The sequence below is a fragment of the Lepisma saccharinum genome, chromosome 1 (assembly GCF_977018435.1).
Source record: "Lepisma saccharinum chromosome 1, izLepSacc3.1, whole genome shotgun sequence".
In the NCBI taxonomy this organism is placed as follows: Eukaryota; Metazoa; Arthropoda; class Insecta; order Zygentoma; family Lepismatidae; genus Lepisma; species Lepisma saccharinum.
This window is the reverse complement of record NC_139229.1, coordinates 129,081,665-129,106,158: the sequence shown is the minus strand read 5'-3', so window position 1 is coordinate 129,106,158 and position 24,494 is coordinate 129,081,665. Positions and strand designations below refer to the sequence as shown.

Here is a 24,494-nt window from a genome sequence, read left to right as displayed (position 1 = left end):
CTCTAAAGCAAAACATTTACCGCGCTTGCAGTCTCTTAAGTTCGAAAGGTTCCATGGATTACCGAGGGTTCGCTTCCAAGCGACACGTGTAGCTTGTCGGTTGCCTGTCGCGTTTCACTTGGTCTGAAATCTCTCCGAGAACAGATAAGGAACCTATAGTGCTGCGTACGTATGGAAGTTTATTTTCGAAATATTTTTGTTTAAGAATGCTAATATCAGTTAAATTAAACAAGTCACACTTAAAAAGTGAATCATTTTCCAACATGAAATAATAGAATTTGCCAATTTTGCCCCCTACCCCATCCCTTATTGCCAAAACTAGTCTAGAAAGAGGGTTGGGAGTGCCAAAATAAGCAAAATTGAAATAAATAAATAAATTAAGGAGTGTTCAAAGAAGAGGAGGGGGTGTCTATAAGGCTTGACTCCATATAGGGAATTCATTATTGTCAATTTAAATTCTTAGTTTGTAAACTCTTGCCTTATACAGGATGTCCACAAATTGTCTTTACAACTTCAAATCTAAATAACTAAATAATTGAACGAGGTATCTCAGTTCTGTTTCCTTCATTTAAAAGAGAAACTCAAATTTTTTTTTACCACCTAAATGCATCTCTATGTGTGGCCCCCTTGTTGCCCGTAGGATATAAAAAAGGGGCCAATGGTTTGATTGTGCATAAGACCACACCACACATGAACCTTTGGGCTTTGGCGGTCGATTTCTCGAACCTCGTGAGGCTTTTCAGACCCCCAAATTCGACAGTTATGCCTATTCAATCATTTATGAGAAAAGGAAACACAGTGTGCCTTCTCCTGTGGAGTAGTCATTTTGTGGAAATGTGACCTCACATCTTCCCTACTTACTCAATGTATCTGAAAAAACAGTAAACAAAACTTTGAGAGTTTAACTTTTACATTAAGGCAACAGAACTGAGATACCTCGTTCCGTTATTTAGATTTGAAGTTGTAAATATAATTTGTGGACTGCTCTATATTTCAATTGCAATGAAATTATATTACAGACAAAAATATTTGTTGCGAAAAATAAAATTTCTAAGCTGGCCAAATATTTACAAAATACAGGATTCATGTAAAAAGGAAGTAATCTGTAGCAGACAAGTATTTCAATTCATAAACCTTTACAACACCTTATTGTGATCATAGACGAACGATTCTCGTAATGGTTCGGGAAATGCCTACAAGATGGAGTTAGTGTGGATTGAATCAACTCTAATAGCGTGACAAATGATAAACTTTCTCCAACTTTCACACGAAGTTGCTGTCATCACAACTGAAGGACGAATATTTCAAATCAACTGGCTCGTTGGTCTAGGGGTATGATTCTCGCTTAGGGTGCGAGAGGTCCCGGGTTCAAATCCCGGACGAGCCCTCACATTTTAAATGCCAGAGCACTGGAGTAGGTTACTTTTCTTTTGTAATTAACATATGAACAAATACAGTTTACTTGGTGTTCTATAATTAGATCTAACAATTGCTTACGCAACGGTAATTGCAAGTCACGTTTAAGATTTCGGTTAATAAACTTGTCTGAGAATATCAGCTTTTATGACGTATTTAGTTGTTGAAGTGCTTCGTATATATTATCTCCAATCTCGGTTGATTGGAAAGTAATGGTTTTATAATGATTAGATGTCTGATAAAAATGTTGATTCGGGTTGAAAATAGTTTGTCTATATCTAAGAATACCTTCCATTATCTTCCATACTTTGAGAATAATGACCTGGCAAGTTCATATTTGCATAGTATATAGTTATAAAGGTGAATCTGTATACTCTGTACTTTGCATTGATTATTAACTGTTTTATCTTGTATGTTTGCTGTGTCTAGCAGAGTAACATGATTAAAAATAGTGGGGAGAGGGGAGGAAGGTCTTAAGATGTCTCCTATGTCGGATAGTTGCTAGGCGTTCACTGGGGCAGAAGCGAGACGAAGCGACAATTGAGAAAATTTTAATTTTTAATTTATTTAGCTTCGCTTTTAATTCGCGACGATGAGAATGAAATTGATGAAGGGACACTCGCAAAGAACACCCATGCTGAGGCAGGGACTAAAACAAGAACTTTAGTGGCGACATTGAAAGTCAACCACTTAACGCGCTCGGCCACTAATTCGGTGTCACTGTGTAGAACGTTCCCCCGGATAAAATGCAATAGATTAAGTTCATAGTGAACTTTCCCCCTTCATGGTAGAATCCCCCCCCCCTCTCAGAACTTCTGAGCCAGAAGCCAAGGCGGAAGATACACAATGGGACTAGTTGTCTTATTTAACCCCCCCCCCCTCACTCTTCCGAGTTCGTTTCTATAACCAATGGGACGTTTTACATCAGCGTACTTTGTCCCCCAGGACATATAACAATAGGAGACCAAAGGTAATTGCAGTGATTTAAAACGCCCCCTTGGTCATAGAAACATCTTTAAAAATTTGAAGGGAAGGGGTGGTAGGCGGAATAATACAAGTGACCTTTTGTAGACTGTCCGGGGGATAATATATAATAATTAAATCCTATACGAATTTATTCGGCCTACCATACGTATAGGGCCGGTGGCAACCTACCATCGTGAGGAAATTGGGGAGCTTCGAATGAGTAAGCGTAAGTGTCCCGGAAACCTACTATAACGGCTGGGGATACGTCGGGCTGACCCCCCGACTATTCCAATACTGGTTGAAGATCTCCACGCTTAGAGGTGACGAAGGAAAGCGTGGGAGGGAGACCGGCAGTCGGTAGGTAAGCCAAGGCCCATCAGGGCTGTTGCGCAAAGGATTATACTATGTTAGTCCTCTTTGGACTTTCTCAAGGATAAAGTTTGCAATGGATTTAATATACTGTGTTTTAACCGAGCGCTTTACTTTTTTCCTGGGGGACGTTTACAATGGATGTTTTACACTGACACCGGATGCCACAGAGAAAAATACAGTGAAAGCTCGCCCACTGAGGTGGAAGCGAGACGAAGAGAACTACTGGGTGAGTTTGCACTTAATTACATGTATTTTTCTGAATTACTCTTTCCGTCTCGACAGTTCCTTCCAACTGGAGATTAGATATCCATGATGGTTGATCATGAAATTTCATGACTACTGTATGTCTCTGCGAAAAGCTGCTCCACCTGTTCTCGACAATATGGATACATTGCAGCTACCCCGAGTCACATTCGATCTAAACCTCACCGTAAAATGTTTGCCGGTTTGGCTTTCCGCTGCCATCCAACTGCAGTCAATAAAATTGACCATGGAAGTTTTCAAAATACTAACGACTATTCCTCTGTGGTCGTGCTGTCTAAGGCGTAACCATTTTTAAATGGAGATAGTACTGATGGTCTAGGTCAACGTACAAATCTAGTTTGCACCCAAGTTTTTGTATTAAAGAAACGACATATTTAGTAGTAGCTGTGGCTAGTCTAGAAGGCTTTGGACTCAGACTGGGGGACGGCATGGGTTCGAGTCCGCCTTGATTGTCTCTGGGTTCTCTGCCTGTGTATAGGACCGGTGGCCACCCACCATTGTGATGAAATTTGGGAGCTACTAGCGAGTAGCGTAACCCGGCCTCGAAAATCTCCTATAACTGCTGGGGGTTCGACGTGCTGACCCATTACCGGTTAAAGATCTGGCATCGGGGATAGGAAAATGTCCTTTCAGGGCTGTCGAGACACGGATTATTATTACTAGTACATAGTTAAACGCAATAAATGTAATATTTATTGTTCAATTTTGAAAATTTTATTTATGGTGCATACAACTGCAATTTATAATCGTCGTCTACCTTTATGCATGAAAATGTATTACAATTTAAATAAACGGTTACGTTCCTTTTTTGTAAATTAACAGGCAACCTAATAATTTTAGGGTTAACTTCTAACAGTGTGGTGCCATATCTCGGTACAGCAAGTTACCGACTTAAGTTTTAAGTGCTCCCCTGTGCTCAGCACCACGCAATGAAGGCGTATAGGGGGTGTGGGGTAATGCCCCACACTTTCTTGATCCGGTTGTGAGTGGGGTAGATGTGATCAGCATCGCGCCCCTGACCGCCTTTACCCCCCAGGGTTTCCCCCAGGTACCCATGTCATTCGACGCTGGGTGGGCGCCGGGGCCGCTTCCAACGGTAGAAAAGTTCCCGGATTTGAACCGGCCGGGACCTTCAGCATGGTAGTCAGACGCGTTACCGAATGAGCCACCGCGGCCACAACTTGCCAAGAGAAATTCTTCCCCTGGAAAATTTTAATGGTACTATACATTAAAATAGGCTAATATCCTTGTTAGGAGAGGAGGTGGAATAAATACCCTTCCGCACGATATCATACAGTAGTGTCTACAGAATTTAATAAATATTTCTAGCCGCTGTGTCTTGCTATTGTTTCACACGTAGGGTTAATCGATCAATAAAAACTAAGCTGAATCGGGTAACAAAATTACGATAAGTCAGCAGCACCATCTATGTTAGAAAAACGCAAGGATCTCTCTGGCAAGACTAGGTATTATCTTTCTGATTCTGGAGGTAGTAACAGCTTCAGAACTATTCAGATTATCTCTGAAAACCTAGTATGTTAACGATTTAATCCTTGATAATGTAGGAGACGTTCGCGAGAAAAATTTACCAACGTTCCTCAAAAATAAGTGCAAGCCTTATCCAAAGAGGTATTAGCGTCCGGTCCAGTGGCTTATTCTAAAAATTGGACTTTGTTTACCGCAACAATTCTTATTTGTTGTAAAGGGTGTCCAACAAGAACACCGGATTTGAATTGTACCATTGTCTTGTTGGGTTGGCGACACTGTTCTTATGCAGAGCATTCCCTGACATTCGCTACGAGACTCGGCGGCAAGCCATCCGTGAATTAAAAGAGTATTGTACGAAAAATCGGGAGAATTACAGTAGACGAACTTGCACGTGTAAATCCAAATTTCCTTCGGAGATGCCAGGAATGTGTTGCAACAGAGGGACATCATTTTCTACACCTTCTGTAGTCAAGGTTAGTACACAATATGAAAACTGTAAATTTAATAGCCGACTCTAGCGACTGTCGCTGACCCGTTCACCGGGAAAGACAAGCGCTGATGCCGGGCCGCTTTCCGCAGAGTCTCGTAGCGAATGTCAGGGAATGCTCTGTATATAATAAGCAATTACCCATACATTATATCTAAATGTATAAAAATTTATGAAAAAGTTGATTTACCGGAGGTTAAACGCGGTAACCCCTGTCCCCTCCCATCTACGCTCAAGCAAAATACTTAGGTCACTCTCCCCTAACGCTCCGCTCACGGTCAGGGGGTATCCACACTAGCTGTCAAGCTTCGCCCCGGTCAAGGTACGATCAACGCTAGTCTGGTGTTGGCTTCTTCACAGAGTACACCGATTTTTCTGTATAAAAAGCCTGCCGATTGTGCTAACTGCAATGTTTAAGAGATTTTCATTGACGGACTTGGCTGTTGCAGCACTGGCGTTAATTAGAAGAAAATGACAAAGAAGAAAAATAATTGCGAAAGCGGAGATCCATTGACTTGGTTGATTTACTTAGCTTTTATGAGAGTTTTCACTAATCGTGAGGATGAGAATGAGTGGCAATATGATTAAATTGATGAAAGAACATCACAATGAACATCCTTGCCCAGGCCTGAATTCAAACCTGGTGACGTAGCACGCTCTGCTAACCACTCGGACAGGAGGTCGGCTATTATATAAATACTTGTATAATGTTGTTTATTTATGTTATACTTTTGGTTTGAAAGCGGCAAACTTTTATTTGCAACGACGATGTGCAAAACTGTAAATGTCAACAATGGTAACTAACATTACTTTGTCGGTCTAGGTTTGACGTCACAAATATACATCAGGTTGCCTGGTTTCAAGGACCCGATTGTTACGTACATCGTGTGAAAAGTGGCACCCTAGACTTTAAAAATGAAAAAAAGGGAGTAATTTTGTACAGTTTTCCGTAAACGAAGAACAGGATCGGGGCTAGATATCGAGAATGATTTTTTGCCTTGGAAAAGGGTCGACAAACACCTTTCCATTTGCACACACAAAAATGACAATTTTGTTGTCCGGGAAAATATGACCGTCAATAGGTTAGGTTTTTGATTGAAGGATTTTAATTGATGAAACTGGTTGGAAAAAGGTCGTTGAAACTAGTGTTTATGGATCATATTTGTGGTTAGTCCCTTATTTTTTTTCATTGGCTATAATTGTAATTTGGTTGCTTCGGTCAGTTTTATTTTTAAAATCGTTCAACGATATGGGGAGGGTGATCTGAGCGTTACTGGAGTATAGATGTGAATCAAGCTCTAGTGAAGAGTTCCAGTTTCCGTTCGCCAAACAGGTTTTAGCATATGCTTCTCTACCCGAACCGGAAAGAAACAGTTCTCATCCAAAGAATAGTCTTGAAGTAAGCGACCAAGGAATATGGTTTATATTACAATAACATTTTCCGTACAAAAATACAACTACAAAAATTTCATGTCCTTCAACCGTATTACATATTGAATAAATTAACTTTAATAGGATACAATTCTTAAAAACTAGCAAAAACTGGGCTCGTCCGGGATTTGAACCCGGGACCTCTCGCACCCAAAGCGAGAATCATACCCCTAGACCAACGAGCCGCTGTCTATTTACATTTAGTAACAAGTAAAACGAGATAGCGTATGTTTATTGGAGAAAGTATGTCACGAAATCCAGATGCACTACTGCTGCCATCTTTTGAGCTTTGCTGGAACTCGTTCGTGTCATAATTCAAGGGCACCAAATCGGGGTATCCTCAGAGTAGCGCCGAAGCCTTGATTTTGATATAAGCGTGTGGCTATTTGTTTTTTAGAAAACTTGTGAGGAAATTGGGGATCTCCGAGTGAGTGAGCGTAATGCGGTCACTGAGACCTACTATAACGGCTGGGGATACGTCGGGCTGACCTCCCCCCCCGACTATTCCAATACTGGTTGAAGATCTCCACGCTTAGAGGTGACGAAGGAAAGCGTGGGAGGGAGACCGGCAGTCGGTAGGTATGCCTAGGCCCTTCATGGGCTGTTGCGCGACGGATTATTATTATTATTATTATTATTATATTACAAACCAGATATTTCATATTGGAAGCAAAGAAATGAAAACTTCGAAATAGAAAATTAGATGACAAAGTGAAAGAATGTAAATATTTTTTGGAAGATAAATATCGTTTTAATTAAAGTAGAAAGAAATATAGCAAAAAGATGTAGAAAAGATTAAGGAAATGCATAAAAGAAAGTTAATAGATCGAGAGCAAAACTTGTGTCGCCCCTGTCAACACATGCTTTTTCAAGCACAAAACTATTCAATCTGTATTGTATTAATCTATGTTGGAACCTTTTCTTTAAAAATGTGTTATTGTTAATGTTACAATAGATAATGAATTGTTTAACTTAAATCAGGAAAAAATGCTGAAACTATGGAAATATAAAACAACTATGTAGTAACCATGGTAAATTGTAAACAAAATTAGGATATAAAAGAGCTTGACTTTTGTAAGCGTACGGGACATTCTCCTGGTTGCCGAAAGGCTGATGGTTCAGGGGACGTTGGGTAATATCTTGCTTCAATCTTCGGATTGGGTGGTGTACTTGTACTCCATTTGGCAGATATTCCACAAACCCAACTCTGAATAAGGCGTTCTCCTGCATCATCAAAAGGACCAGGGTTATAAACTTCGGTACAACTAATAGGTTTAGGCCTACAAGTTATACCGGGTGAACTGTCTGTTTGAAAAAGTGTTTGTATAACATCGGAAGTATAAATAAATCTTCGAGTAAAAGATCTTAATAATCTTTCATTTCAAACCTACATAGGTGATAATCAAAAATAAATCCTGCACCACAGACCTCGCAAGGGCTTGGTCCTACTAACCCTTAGAAGCCTTTGAGAAGTCCGATAAAAGGGTTATAACAAGACTAACATAAGGCCCTAAAGGCAGAAGGTGCGTGTCAACCTGAAGTGGTTTTCATCATTCAACAAGTTCAAGCATGTAGTCAATTGTTCAGCGAAGTAAAAAATTACGAACTCTTAGAAGTACAGCTGAATATATTTTTTTCTTAGTAACGCTCGATTCTGCACAAAATTGAGTTAAACTGAAAACACGAATAGTTGCAAATATTACACGAAAAGTTCAGAACACACAATGGGAAAAATAATACGTTAATATCGATCGCAAAGTTTCCCGAGAGATGAAGTCACTTCTACTTGAAAATGCATGGAGAGATCCCAATGGTGAATCGAAAGTTTTATGCCCATTTCTTGATTTATTGATTAATTATTTTCATCGTATTTAATGTTTGATATTCAATTACTATTTCTTAGATCTTCACAAATAACTTTAATTGTTGTCTCGCGGCCACATAGATCAAACTACTTAATATATATTGTTTTGAGGTATACTTTGCATGTTCATAAATTTTTACTGAAAACTTCTTCAAATGAGGGTATTTTTACTTGTGACTTAGCTTAATTCTTCCATAAAATTCGTTATTTTTGTGCAAGACAGAATTATTCTAGTGTACTGGAAGATTATTATTGCCTCTCCATAAAATTTTCAATACAGTTAAAATTTAACAGTCTTTAATGGGAAGAACCCTTTGTTAAAAACTTTAATAAATCCTGTAAAATATAAATAATGATTACAAATGTATACGTATTTTTTTAAAATTGAATCATTAAGATTGCATTAATTAGGGTAACTATATAATGGCAGTGAACATTTTAAAAACTGTATTGATAATTTCTTGGCGGTAGTGGGATGTCAGCGGAAATTGACGGTCTCCAGTCAACTTTTCACAGTGCAAGTCCTCTGCCTATGGTGGAGGTGCAATCAGCATGAACAAACGACGTTGAAGAGTTTCCCATCAAGCAGTTGCAGTTTGTAGCCAACCATTCAAGAGAGACTGAAAATAACTCCGCGACTAACGGGTAGAGCGATTGACGGTTTGGCGACACCAGCGATTAAGATATCGCACAGAGTTGAAAATCTTAGTCAATTTTGTCATGTGAAGAAAGATTTGTTGTGATTGGCTGTTTCACTTTGAAAACAAGTGGTAACGGTTTCACACAATACTATTTATGATGAATTAACATTTCATTCCCTGTCTCTCGATTGCCTTTTCATTTTTTAATCGCCAATACTCCCGCAAACATGTTACCTTTCCAAAAGACTGCTTTAGGCTCTGTAGATGCCCCAGTATAAAAAAATTATCTGACCACCTAATAAATTGAAGAAAAGCATTCACATTTTTTTTTATGCTTCTTAAAAAAATGTATTTGGGACCTGATTTCATGCGTATTTTCCTGATGAATAGTGTAATTCCACCCTAATGGTGTTATTCCTTGTTTAAGTAACGAAAAAAGTAGAAAATTGTCCAACCAGAAGTGTGTCCAGTGGCAAGGAAAAAGTCTGGTGGTAAAAAAAAAACAATATGATGGTCAATGAATGATTATGAGCTAAGAATAGCAGTTAAGCAAATTGGAAAAGTAGAACACGAGAGATGCTGAAAATGGTGAAAAATATTTTTGAAACAGATGAAAAGTTAAATAGAAAGAGTGCAGTACATGGATGTTAAACCAGGGCGTAGCCATTTTTTAATAACACTGGGGGAAAAGTACCAAAATAATAACTGAATGTATCTGTCCCCATGGGTGTATAGAGCCAGTGCCCCCTTGCTCCCTGGAAAACGTGTGGTGCAAAATTGCATTTGGTTCAGATATTATTGCTGTTGCAATTGCACCTTGATTACAAAGTGATGTCGTTATCACCAAACCATCAGATAATTAATAGTTCGTCTTCGTGATATTGGAAAAATCCGCTTATCAAAATAAAACAGGTCTAATGAAAATTAGAAAATGTCTCGATCAGGGATACAACGAAAATGGGGGGGGGGGGAGGTTATAGGTTATTTGGCCCTCGAGGCCGAAACACGCCCGATCTAATAAAAGACGATTTTATTATCGTTATTTTTGGTCAGACCTTATCCATTGACTTCATTTTTATGCAAAAATTATACAATACAATTCACATCTTCATTTTCCTACTCACAATCGCATTCAAATAAATTTTTCGAGCAACTAATACATTTCATCTGATGAGATATAAAAACATGTGCATGTTCTGCCCCGATTTTATGTATTTTACATCCTAGTTTTGGATTTAACTGATTTTCTTTTGTTTCAGATGTTCTGCTGGAATAGTTATTCACTTAAATTAAATCTTTTATCTGCCATCATAAATATAAGGTTTCTGCTATATTTTACAGTCAAATGAATGATGCCAATTTCAAAGGCGATCGACTGAGCAGCCTGACACCTCCCCCTCACTGTAGTGAAGTGTATGCCTATAAACAAAATAATGATATAAACAATAGCAATAACAAACTCATTAGAACATTGCAACCCGCCGACCCTCACAAACTTTGGATAACTTGAGCCTACGTCACGCTCTCGGCGATACTAGCGCTATCGCGACAGGAGACTGAAAGAAGTTAGCTTCCAGGGGACATGCGAAGTATCCCATCTATATAATCTATGCCACAAATCTCGTTCTCCCTGCAAAGATTATAGCGACCGTCAAGTGTGTAAAAGAATTGAGGAGAAAGCTCGAATTTCCTTCGAGGTGGTGGTGGTGTAACCGAGCCTTGGTGCAAGAAAAAGCCTGTTACACCTCGCCGAGTTTGACGCACGCCATGTCACGGTGCCTGGCTACCTTCATTCTGTGTTGGCAAGAGAAACTAAAGCTTCATTACGTAATCAATTAACATATGGGGCACCTACATAAAAAAAAATCAACAAAAATGAACCTAGAGAGTTTGTAAATGGATGAATTAATATAATACAGTGATTGGAGGATTAGAAAGTGAACGCAAGTTCGAAAAGTAAACAGTGAGAAATAGTTGGAGCTACGATTACAACGTAATCTTTCATGCTGCAAGTGTTTGTGTACGGATTATTCTGATTTTGACAGACATCTGAGGTGATCCAACTCAAAAAATTGTAGACCAAAGTAAACAAAAGTATAACCTAATCAGAGGGTGTCTGAAAAAGCGATCATATTTCCATAGCTAATATTCTCAATTATATTCTATCTACATTATCGAACCTGACAGTTTATGTACTCAAAATAGGGTCCTGGGGTCCAGTCCATAGGCGTCTGACTGCTACGTGGGAGATCTAGATTGCATGTTTCAAAGTGCAGGGAGTAATCATATTTTCTTCTCAGTGGAGGCCCTGAACTTTAGTCCGTCCCTTTAGGGCCCTTCTCCCCTAAATCTGGACCTGCCTTAAAAAATAAACCAGTTTTGTAAAAACAGTTCGAGGCCGAAACAAGCCGGCTCCAATAAAGGCGATGTATTATTCCTATTGTGGATCAGCTTAGTACGTTAACGTAGAGGCGAGGGTTTAAAGAACGCATGTATTCGTTAAACAGAATTTATGGCACTTACCGGTCTCTGATATTCTCTAAGTAGTCTGCTATGTAATCCACCATGCTCTTCCCAAACTCCCTGAACTTCGTTGCGTCCATGATTGCTTTTGTGGGCCTATTCTCAAGTTCTGGAAGTATATGAAAAGAACCAAATCAATATACAACATATGAACACAAAATATTAGAAAAGTACTCAAACCTGCATAAAAGCTAAGCGAAATAAGATAGCACAACTCGTACAATTTTATTTGTACTCCAGCAGGACGGCGTTCCTCCAGACTGGCTACTTCGTGTTCGTGACGTTATCTAAATCTGATAGATGGGCTTGGGTGGGTATGGTACAATTCCTTGGCCTCCACAATGACCGGGCCTTAACCCCCTAGGCTTTCTGTGGGGCTGCGTTATGGGTATTGTATACCGCACAAGTGTTAGAGATTTGGATGAGCAGATGCCACCAGAGGTGGCAGAGATGTTGTCCTGAGGACAACAGAGAAAATTTACCGAAGAAAGCAAATTTTATTTTATTTTGTACCTAACATGTATGTAGAAGTTAACAGTTACTACAGAGGTTAGATTATCGCGTTATGAAGATAGGATTGATTGATTGATTGAATTGTTGTTTTAAGTCCATTTTATGCACAGACAGGCTAATCGGGACTGACCTACAGTTTAAAGCGAGATCCGAACCACTATGTGCCTCCACCGGGTATCGAACCCGGGACCCCTTGATTTATGAAGATAGGAGTCTTAGGTTGCAATTCTGTTGTGTTGATTATGTCCATGATCTTCGATTATGTCAATAGTAATGAAAAAGTCTGCAATAAATAAATATCTGTGTCTCCTATAAGATGGAAGACTGTAGCATGCGAGAAACCCTCTTAGCTTTTCCAATGACAGCTGGGTAGGATCTTTACATAGCTGCTGTGTGTGTGTGTGTATATATAGCTGCTTTGTATTACGAACTGTAGAGCTACCACCAATATGTTCGTGGGCTAAACACCGGAACTAACACGTAGGAAAGGACAGAAGTAACTCGATTTTGTTTGCATTAACCTTGTTTTTTAAAGTGGATGGAGAAGAGTAAAAATGACAAACTGGTACAACAAAGTAAAGTTTAAAACTTTAGGATTATAATGTTACATAATATTAAATTCCACTAATTTCCTTTTTTTAGCTTCAAAATTCCAGACTCTGAAAGCTATTCAAGAAGAACGACGTTCGTCACTCATAACACATTCATGCACCACTGAACGCGCTTTTACTGGCAACACTGAATGGAGCATTACGCAACATCCCGTTTATTACCTTTCCTTATCCATTTGTCTTCAAAGTTCAAAATTACACACCGGAGGATGGAAACATTTTTCAAGTTATCTTCACGTGGATCTAATGAAAACATTTTGCAGTGTTGCCTACAGCTTGGGTTTCAATTATCGTGACAATGAACGTTACGCTGTCCCATTTAAACGGAGCCTGTCACACATATGCATGCGTTAATATAATATAAATTACACAAGGTATTAATAAATTGCTTGAAGTGGTGATGATGAAAAAAAAGTTATTACACAATTACTGTTGACTGGAAATAAAGAACACAACTACTGTCGACTGGAAATAAAGATTATAATGGAAAAGAACACAACACCTGCACAAAACAAAGTTTAGTTTCGCGCGCGTGTGTGTGTGTGTGGGGGGGGTCTCTGGCGGAGTAGTTAATGTATTACGCCAAAACCTCAGTGAGACATGGATCGAAGTTTATCTCATCATATTTTCCATCCTCATCTTTCAGATTAACGTTGATTAGGAAATTGACCGAATGAGCACCAGTGTGTGACGAACCAGAGGCATAAGGGATTTTTTTTCACTAGAGGTCACTTAAAGGAATCGAACCTGGGCGTACCGTGTGGCAATCAGACGCCGTACCGACAGGACCATCACGACGTAAAATAGCTGTAATAAAAATAGACATTCATGCACTGCATAGGTAGGAGACATTCACGATTCTTAACATTTCACCCCTGTAAGTTAATCTTAAAATCTGAACTAACAACATTCCATTTCATACCAGCACAAAATAACAGATTACTTACTTTAGTTATCCAATGCTATAAATACCAGTACTTATACCACCAAAAGCTCAAAGATAACTAAACGGTAACTCAAATGAACAAAATGACAGGTACAAAACAAAAAGGTCAATGCCAGTCTACTGGTTTTGCTCCCGTATCTGCCCAGACTGTTTTCCCGCCGGTTCTTCCCATCCCACCTTATCTCTTACGCAACAACAAACTGATTTCGTAAGATACCGCTTCTTGTTACAGAGCAGCTACCTGAAGTGCCTTTTGACCTTTATCGATTGTCAGCTGTTCCCACACAATGCACGTGGATGAGCTTCCTTAGAACATAGTTCACACCGTTTCCGATAATTTTGCATAATTGTTTTCTTCGCTTACACGTGTATCGCGATTTAATTTGCTTCATTCATCGTCTATTACAACTTGCGCCAATGCTGAGGCTAAGTAAAGATCAATGTCAGTGGCGTATTTAAGAAGGGTTGTGAGCTCTAGCCCTTATGCTATTGGAGAATGAGTGCGATGTTTAGTGGAACCACAGCAAAATAGCCTGCGCAGATCCGAGACTCCTGTGCACAGTACTCCCGGGTGGAGGGGAGGGGCAGAGTGGAGTATGCTTAATTGAACCGATGGAGGGGAAGGTGCGCGGAGACTTTTCGCCGAAGGTTCCTTTCCTTGTGGTCGCTCTATACATTCTGTATTTCGTTGCCCATATCCAGGTCGTCAGGCTGTAGCCCCAGCCAATATATCACCAACCAAAGGACAAACTGAAGCAAGAGGTAATTCTTATTCCCCTTCCTTCCCTCTTGAGCAATACAAAGGGGTGAAAAATTGATTGATTGATTGATTGATTTGCTTTATTCTACTTCGCCTTTTGTGCCACTTTTGGCTAATTTGCGAAGATGATGAGTGATTATATGAAATTAATGAATGAACACTCACATACAACCATGCCCAGGCCAGGATTCGAACCCGGGACCCCTGGCGTCGTATCCCGACGTGCTAACCACTCCGCCACGGAGGCCGGAGTGAAAAATTGACAGGGCTCGAACGCTATTGGTTGAATTTTCGCGCCTTTCGGGTTGACGTTTCCTCCAGAGCCCGCGAAAGCCCGAGCTCACATGCACATGTGGACTGCAGAGCGAGCAGCGGAAAGGAGGGAATGAGCGAGGCAGGAGGCTTCGTCGGTGGCGTGGTGTTGTAATCATGCCAGAGGAAGAGGTGGTTCCTTGAAAAGGAAGGCGCCATCTCCTGCAGGATTTTTAACCTCTCAAGGCAATCAGTTCGCCCGCACCTGCTCTACTGCTTACTGGCTTTGAGATGGGAAACTGAAACCTGCTCTAGAGGCCCAATTTTTGATTGTGATGTTATTGTGTATCTAAGGAAAGTAAATTCCCTAAATTATTCACAACATATAAAACTCTCCTTCAACCAAAATTGGTGAAACTTTTTTGGTGACTAAAACATATGCTGGATCAGTTTCTCAAATCAATTTTGCACACATGGGCACTAACCTTCGATTCAGTGGCGGGTTAGAAAACTGGAGGTGGGCAGGACAGTTTACTTTCCTTTAGTAGATAATGTTTATCATAGTGCTAGTACAAAAGTGCTAAAAAGTTGGGGGGCAACTGCCGCCCCCCTAATCACCGCCACTGCTTAGATAATTTAAGAACATAAAAAAATCCAAATTGAGGGGAACTATTGGGAGCCCTGTGTGTCCTCTGCGATGAGTTAAAAGGTTATATATCGTAGCCTGACATGAATTACAATTATAAATGCCAAGACTAGCACTGCAATCATTACATGCAACTTCATACTTCTGGTTTTGCAAAGAAAAGTAATACAACAAAACGTCACGATTTCTCCTCAGGGCAATTTAATTTCTGTGCAAATAACACGATGGATTCCCATTTTGCCTCAGGGAAGATGACGGGACAAGCTATATTCAGGTAATATAAAAAATCTTCAAAAGTAGTTTGCGTCAGGGCAAAAGAGCTTTTAGTGCTGCGAGGCTAGTTATACAACCATTCTTATAAAGATTCCCTTTGACGTAATAGCAGATAGTTTCGATCTGGAGACAATCTATTTCAGAACGTTACACAAACAATAGGTGAAAGAAGTGTTCACTTGTTAACTCCAAAGTACGTCAAGAGAGAACTTCCAGGACACGGGAAAACCCACATTGAACTTTTGATGAGCTGTCGCAAATTCATTTTTTCAAGAGTGAATAATGACCTGGATGCTAGACCCAAATTTTTATCAACACCCCTTCCCCTTAAATACACACGTCTTCAAATATTGATAGATACTAGTAGAGGTTGTACAAATACAATATTTTGCAGGATCGTCTAGTTATAAATGCCTGTCTCGTTCTCTATTTGTAAGACCCATCTCGTTCGGCAATGCTCGGCTTCTTCTACAGTCGAAGAAATTTTTAGTACTTTTAAAATAAAAACCTTGTAGCATAATGCGTGGTTTTGGAGGGGCATAAGGTGAAAGGATAGGATATGGGTCTAAGGCGGTCTGCTTTGGACTGACTGCGGGACAGCATGGGTTCGTATAAAGTCTAAAAGGGGGGTCGTTGATGGGCTATGACAGCCTTTAGTCACTCGCTTGCTAGGCGAGAGGAACGTTGTAAAAGGAAGGGGGGTAGCTCTGAAGCGCTACGTCTACACTTAACCAAGCAAGGGGGCTAGCCCCGTGAAATAAGAACTACACTCACGATTACTTTAAACACTACAATTGACTGGTCTGGCAAGGGTGTGAGAGAATGAAAGACAAGGATAGAGGAACGTTCGTTACCTGTAGATCTGGAAGTGACGATCGACTCGCTGGTTCGTTGATGAAACTCTGATGAACTCTCCTGAAATAAAACTCCTTTCCGATAGTGTACTACTCCTCGCTGTAACTCCTTTTGTAACGTTCGGTAACAACTATTCACGCCATAACTTTCTTAGTTCAACAACTTTTATAATTCCGAGGCACTAACTGTGCACGCGATAGATTTCAGATACCGACTGGGGGTGAGAAATATTCTCTCAAGCTATTTTTACATCCGCTGAAGATCGCAGGTGGCATTTGCTTGAAAGTTGCTCTTTCCAGCTTCTTCCATACTCGGGCCCTTTTTACGAAATAATTAGACTATCGGACTATGGCGCCCGGGGTCCCGGATTCGAGTCATGCCTTTGGCATGATACGGGTTCGAGTCCGCCTGGCTTCCGTCTCTGGGTTCTTTGTGTGTGTAGAGGACCGGTGGCAACCCACCTTCGTGAGGAAATTGGGGAGCTGCGAGTGAGTGGCGTAACTCGATCGAGAAATCTCCATCAACGGCTGAGGGTTCGACGTACTGACCCTACGTCACCCCCATTATCTGTTGAAGATCTCCACACCTCTAGGTAGGATTGTGGTAGGGAGACTGGCAGTCGGGAGATAGGCCACGGCCCTTCCAGGGCTTTAGAGCCACGGTTAATTTTTATATAGGGTGAAATATAGGAATAATGTGACCACCAAGAGGAATTTCACCCAAGTTAACAATTTTGTGACCACGATAACTATGGTAAAGTTAGTGGTTTTTAAGCTCAAATTCATCTAGCTATCAGGTACCTCGGACTGATATGCATTTTGGAACGAAATCTGTCAAGAATTTCGACATGGCGGACAACGCTTATTAGTAGGTTACGGACAGCCAAATCCTGCTGATATTTTCAAATCTTAAGTAAGCGCGTCTCACAAGAATTTAAATCGTCACTTAAGCATTGGTTGGGTAATGAAAACTCAAATATTGGGAAAGATTTGATTTTTATTACTTAGCCTCGCCTTTTTGTGCAGCTTTGGTTAATGGCAACGATGAAGAGTGATTGAGTTGCTGTGCACAGTAAGGCTAATCGGACTGGACATACAGTTTAAAGTGGAATCCGATCGAATCCGGGAACCCTTGATTACAAGGAGACGACACTATCACTATGCCATCGGCGAGGCCTACGATGAAGAGTGATTTGATGAAATTGATGAAGGGACACTAACAGACTGGGATTCGAACCCAGGAGCGCTGGTGCCGTAGCGTTCTATGCTAACCATTCCGCCACGGAGGTCGGCTGACTATTGGGGAAGGTCAGGCGGCAAATCACTAATGTTATGACCACGCCAAATCTCCTGAAAATTAAATCGTTCGATCTTAAATCTTCATAACGGCCAAATACTTTGAAAGACAGACTTGTGAACCTACCTTAAAATATCTTTGAGAATATATACTTTGCGAGGTTGAGCGCGGAGAGGATTTCTTTTAGATACTTCGCCAACGTAGCTGAGGGAAACAAATTTTACCTTCGCATAAATTTACGAGAGTTTGTCTATGAGCATTCATTATGCTCTTACATACACTTGCACTAGATTTCTCCTCCCCGCTCCCCTCCTATGAGTTAAGTCCGTCAGGAAATGCTAAGTCAATGGCCGAAGACCTCGACTGCTCCAAATTGAGAACCTGTAAACGAAAAATCCCTTTTAAGCAGGATATCCCGTCACAATCCGACGATATATATATATGATATATATATATGATATATATATATATATATGTTGGGGGAAGGAAGGGGGGATTTCGAAATAAATTCGCCACCTAGTTAGTAAACCAGATATAGTCAATTGGAATAAATTTTCATGATCTCAAAAAAAGCCGGGGAGGAGGGGGAAACCCTCACTAAACAAATATCTTTATGGAGCTAAATTACAAAACGTTCGGCTTCGAGCCCAGGAGCGGTGAGAGGTCTGTTACCAGCAAAGACCTCCATGTTGTGCGGCGTTGACGTCAATTTAATACAAGTATAGGTCATACGGAATGGCCATGTAAATGCAGTACCAAGGCAACTTTCACACGAACTTTCGCAGCGAGTATTTGCAACTTACAATAGACGCGTTAAATAGTGTATTGGCCAAATTATTGGACTCATTAGTTGAAAAAATGAAACTCTGATAAACTCGCTTCATGTTGAGAAATTTGACAGATTTAATGTTTTGTGATACACATTGCATTGTTATTCACACTGCAAGTACTGTCAGTACTTCGTATGACCACCTTTGGCCTTCACCTTTGGCTCTTTTCGAGCCGATTTTAATCACTGCTTGTGTACAATTCCTCTATTACTCTTCCTTCTAAACTTCAAACCACATGGTTTATGAAATTACATGTTGCTCCGGAGATACAAATAAAGAACACCCTTACAACAATCAGAATTAATATTATTTCCTTTGTTATAACCAAACAAATAGCATAAATAACACTTACGTATTGTTCAACGCATTTTTGTGGATGTGCAAAGAATCGAAGAATCGTGTTACGACATATTCTTGGGGACAGTAAAAGAAAGGATTGTGGGAAAGAAGATTATATCGAAGCAGACGAACAGTTTAGGACCATAAAAAAAATATAACAATCGTCAAATATACAACATATAACTTTTTCAAAACAAGGAAATCTGCTTCTTTTATGCAACGAGTCCAATAATTTGGCCAATATTGTAGGTAAGTAATTAGTACTTGTCTAATACATTGACTGTACAGGTGTAGGAAAGCCTCTTGGGCCTAGCTAGAAAATTTGTTAAATATCGTAACAGATTAATAATATTACAAACTAATTATCTGGAGACACTTCCACTCGATATTTTTTTTAAAAAAACATAAGATATTAGTTTTTCTTCCGGACTTTAAATAATTATTATATTGAAATAGCAAGAATTATTCACATATTTTGTTATAATTTCATGGGCCTTTGCGATGGAATAGTAGGAGCACTGTCGCATTCTAATCAAGGGGTCCCATTTCTGAACCTCAGAGGCAGCACATTGATTTACTGCTTCTTATGGTATGGGCATGTCAGCACATAGGATATTTTTGTCCGTCACGCAATACTGCAGGGATAAGCCCCTTAAACAAAATTGAGGGCAGGTCCCTAATAAGAAAATATGCATTAAAAACTTTACTCATTGTTTAAAACTAATTCATTCTTTATTTAACAAGAACTAAACTGTACTCTCTCTGAGGACTACAATGTCCTAACCTAATTTACAAGCAGAGGCTGCAAAGGGGCACACAGAAGGCAATACAACACCACCAAAAATCCAGCTCCGTGGGTTCATATGCCTTGTTGTCCTGTCAGAAGCGCAGCACATTGCACAGTGGTTCGCATCCAATTTCAAACTGTAAACTGTAGACAAACTTTGAAAGCATACTAAACAAATAGCATATTTTCTAGCCCGTTATTCTGCGGTCTTGTCTCGATTTTCCCGTTCTCATCTTGACTTTTACAAGCCCGCCTCGGTTTCTGTACGTACGTAATTAAGAGAAATAGAAAGAAAAGGAAGCTAGAAGGAGAGAGAGAGCTAGAGAAACAAAATAGTCTCCTCTCCTCTCCCTCTTCATGTCATTCCGGGCAAGTGTTTGCGAGTTTCTCAACATCGGTCTTTAAAAAGTGCCACTTCGTGCAAATGTTACCGACTGTCTCATTCCAATGTCCCGAGCCCAAACTAAACACACACACAGAGTGAGAGAGAGAAAGTGTGTGAGAGAGAGAGATGGGACAAATAAGGAGAGAAATAGAGAGAGAGAGCTAGAGAGAGAGAGAGAGCTAGAGAGAGAGAGAGAGCTAGAGAGAGAGAGAGAGAGCTAGAGAGAGAGAGAGAGAGCTAGAGGGAGAGAGCTAGAGGGAGAGAGAGCTAGAGAGAGAGTGAGAGCTAGAGAGAGAGAGAGAGAGCTAGAGAGAGAGTGAGAGCTAGAGAGAGAGTGAGTGAGAGAGCTAGAGAGAGAGAGAGTGAGAGAGCTAGAGAGAGAGAGAGTGAGAGAGCTAGAGAGAGAGAGTGAGAGAGCTAGAGAGAGAGAGTGAGAGAGCTAGAGAGAGAGAGAGAGCTAGAGAGAGAGAGAGAGAGAGAGAGAGAGCTAGAGAGAGAGAGTGAGAGAGCTAGAGAGTGAGAGAGAGAGAGCTAGAGAGTGAGAGAGAGAGCTAGAGATCTAGAGAGTGAGAGAGCTAGAGATCTAGAGAGTGAGAGAGCTAGAGATCTAGAGAGTGAGAGAGCTAGAGATCTAGAGAGTGAGAGAGCTAGAGATCTAGAGAGCTAGAGATCTAGAGAGCGAGAGAGCTAGAGAGTGAGAGAGCTAGAGAGTGAGAGAGCTAGAGAGTGAGAGAGCTAGAGAGTGAGAGAGCTAGAGAGTGAGAGCTAGAGAGTGAGAGCTAGAGAGTGAGAGCTAGAGAGTGAGAGCTAGAGAGTGAGAGCTAGAGAGTGAGAGAGTGAGATAAGATTTAAAAAATGTTTGGAGACCAAAAGAAAAGAGCTACTAAAACTAACAAAAGATCGAAAAGTAGAAAATACACAATGAAAGAAAAAGAGAAGTCACACGAATACGGAAAAAGAAACTAATTGATGAGAAGAAAATTATAAGAATAAATCAAATAAAGAATGAATAAATTAATGAAACTGCTCGTGGTCCCTTTAAAATGAATAATTTTTGAATGGCAGTTAATGAACAATATTTTTTTACAAAAAAGAGCCTAATCTGGACTGGACACTTTGTCTATCGGGGAACACATCACTTCATTGTGATGAAGATCGGATACTATAGGGTGGGTGAGTAGCCGTAACTTTTATCCAGTGCTACCCCACACGAAAATTTTCATACAAGAACTTTGCTTGTGATGCATTTTTAATTATTTAGAATTTGACGTTAAGTCTATTGCATTAAGCTGTAATCAAAGTTTTTATAACGGTCTTGTTGTGTATTTAAGGTTAGATCTGGTTATATATCGGATTTTAGTTCTCCCGAAATGTCGTAGAACCCGTCGAACCAAAATGGATAGTTGTTGACTATCTTTTTTAATAAGAATTATGCCATTGTAACCGATAATAGACCAACCTATACCGCGTGTTAGTCACGTAAGTGATGGTAACAGTTAGGTGCATAATAATTCAGAATGTATTTCAATCTTTACCGTGAATTTTACGTAAAATTGTGAGTTTTCAGTTTCAATATATGGTAACCGTATACGTAAGAACTTCGTGATTGATTCGATCGCAGGCCTGTAGTGCATGGCAGTCAAATCGAAGTTCTGTGTGTATGAGGAACTCGTATAAAGAGTCACCAATTAACTCAAATTCCACACTAAGCAAGGTTATAGAAGTGATTAGCGGCTTAATTTTACTTTCTGTTAAACCGACGTTCTTTGTCTACTAATATTGTTTTTCGTGTCTACTCAATTTACATTCTTTTCGCTTTAGTTTATTTTCTCTATTACACCCACTAACATTTTTTTTTAAAAAAATTAATACATACAGGTAGGTTTTCAAGTTAGCGTTCAAGCAAAACCTATTTAATAAATCAACACTTAAAAATGTAGGTTGTTTTGAGTTTCCACTAAGAATGCATATTCAACTTTGCAATTTGATATTTACACTCAGTATTCTACATGTCACCTAGTTGTATATAAACACTACATTTACGATAACTAGACAGTGGTATGAATCCAACTTGCAACTTGTTTGACATACATACGAAGTTTATTCCTAGAACAATACGAGATCATGTCCCTCAATTCGTGACGTTAACAGTAGTTGTAAGATGGAAGTGAGTTATTTAAGACACAAGGCACTGTATTTGCTAATCATGCTACACTCCGGCACAGTTTTTAACTAGCCACCAGAGAAACACCAATAGCAACAGAGCTATTTACAGTTAATGTATTTTGGGACTATAGACGTGCGACTTACAAGAGCTCGTGTTTGTAAAAATAAAAATTCGAATTTGAATTGGGTGAAGCTAAACCGAAACTACACGGGTTAATACCTAGTATGTGTCAAAACAGGAATCGAACCCGTGATCGATCGATTATAGATTTCAACACCTGAAGATGATATTTCGTAGAGATACAACATCTAGTTTCTTTGGGTAGGTGTTGCAAAGAGGGTTGAATCTTGGGCAAAGTATGAAATTTGTTTTTCCCCTGCACAATTTTTATCATCGATTCTTTATTTCTCGGAAGTGAACAAGTATTTTTAATAAATGAAATATCGAACAGTATATATACGTGACGACAAACACTTTTCCCGTATATAGGGGGTATGTTTTAATTACGAAACAATGCGAATCATTGTGTATGTTGAATGGCTAGCACATTTCGAAAAATAGAAAGTGAAGAAACAGACATAAAGCTGGTTCATCGACCTTGGAATATTTAGATTCCATTTCGGAAACTTACAATTGACAATGTGCAAGGGCATTCTTGTAAATGGTATTGTACTGATATTCCTGCAAAAACCCCAACTTTCAAGTATGCACACATGTCCACTCTTCAGTCTTGAAGAAAGTCAAGTTATATTTTTGAAAATGTCAGTTAGCACAAGCCGACAAAAAAACAGACGAGAAACATTTGACTTACCTACCTGTTGCTCCGATGTTCCTTGCCGAACTGACTATCTCGTACTGGGACTGCAACACGATTCGGAGTAACTGCCCTTGCACAAAAGCTCTATCTATCTCTTAAGTGTGGTTCGTACTTTCGGGAAGTAGGGGGCGGCAGTGGGCGGAGGGTTTGATTGAAAAAGAAATAAGGGAGGGGGGAGCAGAGGTATAGGTTGAAAGTTAGTGGAGAGAGAAACCTTATCGATCGTAACAGTGAAGTTAAGCTATTCTCGCTAGAACATTCAGTGGGAGTGTCTACGGCAAGACACGCCCCCTAGAACTGACTTCGGTGTTCTTTTTTGCCTTTCTTTTCCTGTTAAGTTGTGTATGGGAAATCCATGTACCTGTCCTTTTCTTCGTAAATAAACCGAGTCATCGGCTTTAACCAGACGAGGCTTGAAGGCACCCATAAGCTAAATTTCTGGGTCATGACTCTCCCCTGATTGTTACGCTACGGTGGCAATGAAAGTGCTTCAGGAAAGGGGAGGAGTGGATTTTTCCGTTCAAAATCGTTTGGAATTCAAAGTCCGAGGAACCTGTTATTACTTACTTGGACGTATGGAAAAAGCAATCTTGTTTTGAACTCAGGGTTAATCGTGTAATTATCTTATCGTTTCGGCCAGAAAAATGAAAATGAGTTGCTTTTTTTTCCTGTGAATTGTTACTCAGCACTTTGCGTGTTTTAACACTTCACAGCTGTAACTCGTCCAAGGCCGTCAGCTACAGGTCGTCAGACCAGGAAGAAATGATTCGTACATAAATGGAAGAATAGTGAAGCATTAAATTATTACTTTATACATGCAACGCATACACGCTTTTTAAGAAGTAAATAAGATACTTCTTTTTACCAAAAAAAAAGGAACTGCAAAAATATACCGTTGTGAATAGCTGGACTATGAGTCTAATGTTGCAACATTGTGCAGAATAAAGCGTCTCAAGTCTAGACACTATGCACCATACCGGAAATGCCACCACTGCTCAACTTGAAACCAAGCAATTCCAGGCCCAAATATGCCAAAGGCCGAATTATCCTGGTAATTTGTATATTGTTTCACGTCACTTAATTCCAGTTTTGGCTAATCTAGGATAAACGCTGATTAGATTAAATTGATGAGGGAACAATCACAGACATAGAACAGAGAGCCCACAAAAGGAATATATTGGATGCAGGTCAGTGCACCAGAGCCTCCTTTACCTGGAAGCATGCCGTTCCAGGGCGTACTACATGAGCGAGTTTTGAGTTTCTGTTTAAGTCCACTTTATGCACAGATAGGCTAATCCGTACTGGACCTACAGCTTAAAGTGGGATCCGACCGTACCAGTATGTGCCTCCACTGGGTATCGAACCCGGTAAGTGGTCTCCAGTTACTACATGAAAGACTTATCATACAGTGGTGTCTAGTAAACTGTGTTTACCAGTGACTTCTGTCGAGTCAGTTGTTCACTTGTTTTCAGGAAATTTGTGTCCAAACATGTTTAGTAAATGTTTCTGTTTCCCAACAATACGTGTACATGCACATATTTAAACAAACGTGAGTTGAACACGAC

The 24,494-nt window shown here is 39.9% G+C and overlaps 1 protein-coding gene and 2 non-coding genes across 4 annotated transcripts in view; 1 reads left to right on the top strand and 2 right to left on the bottom strand.

The window, feature by feature from the left end:
- Positions 1-23,082, bottom strand: part of Ddc (aromatic-L-amino-acid decarboxylase) — a 62,734-nt gene extending 39,652 nt beyond the window's left edge. The window contains exons 1-2 of one of the 2 annotated variants that reach the window (XM_083138524.1): positions 22,928-23,082; positions 11,453-11,561 (exon numbers count right to left, since the gene is read on the bottom strand). In XM_083138524.1, the coding sequence (XP_082994650.1) occupies positions 11,453-11,532 (80 nt within the window). In that variant the 5' untranslated portion in view covers positions 11,533-11,561; positions 22,928-23,082. Of the gene's footprint in view, positions 1-11,452; positions 11,562-22,923 lie in introns of both variants that reach the window. The other variant, XM_083138516.1, reaches the window with a different exon arrangement.
- On the top strand, positions 1,316-1,387 carry TRNAP-AGG (transfer RNA proline (anticodon AGG)). The gene has a single exon. It is a non-coding gene; the product is annotated as a tRNA-Pro (tRNA).
- On the bottom strand, positions 6,538-6,609 carry TRNAP-UGG (transfer RNA proline (anticodon UGG)). Its single transcript has one exon. It is a non-coding gene; the product is annotated as a tRNA-Pro (tRNA).
- Positions 23,083-24,494: the final 1,412 nt, after the last annotated feature.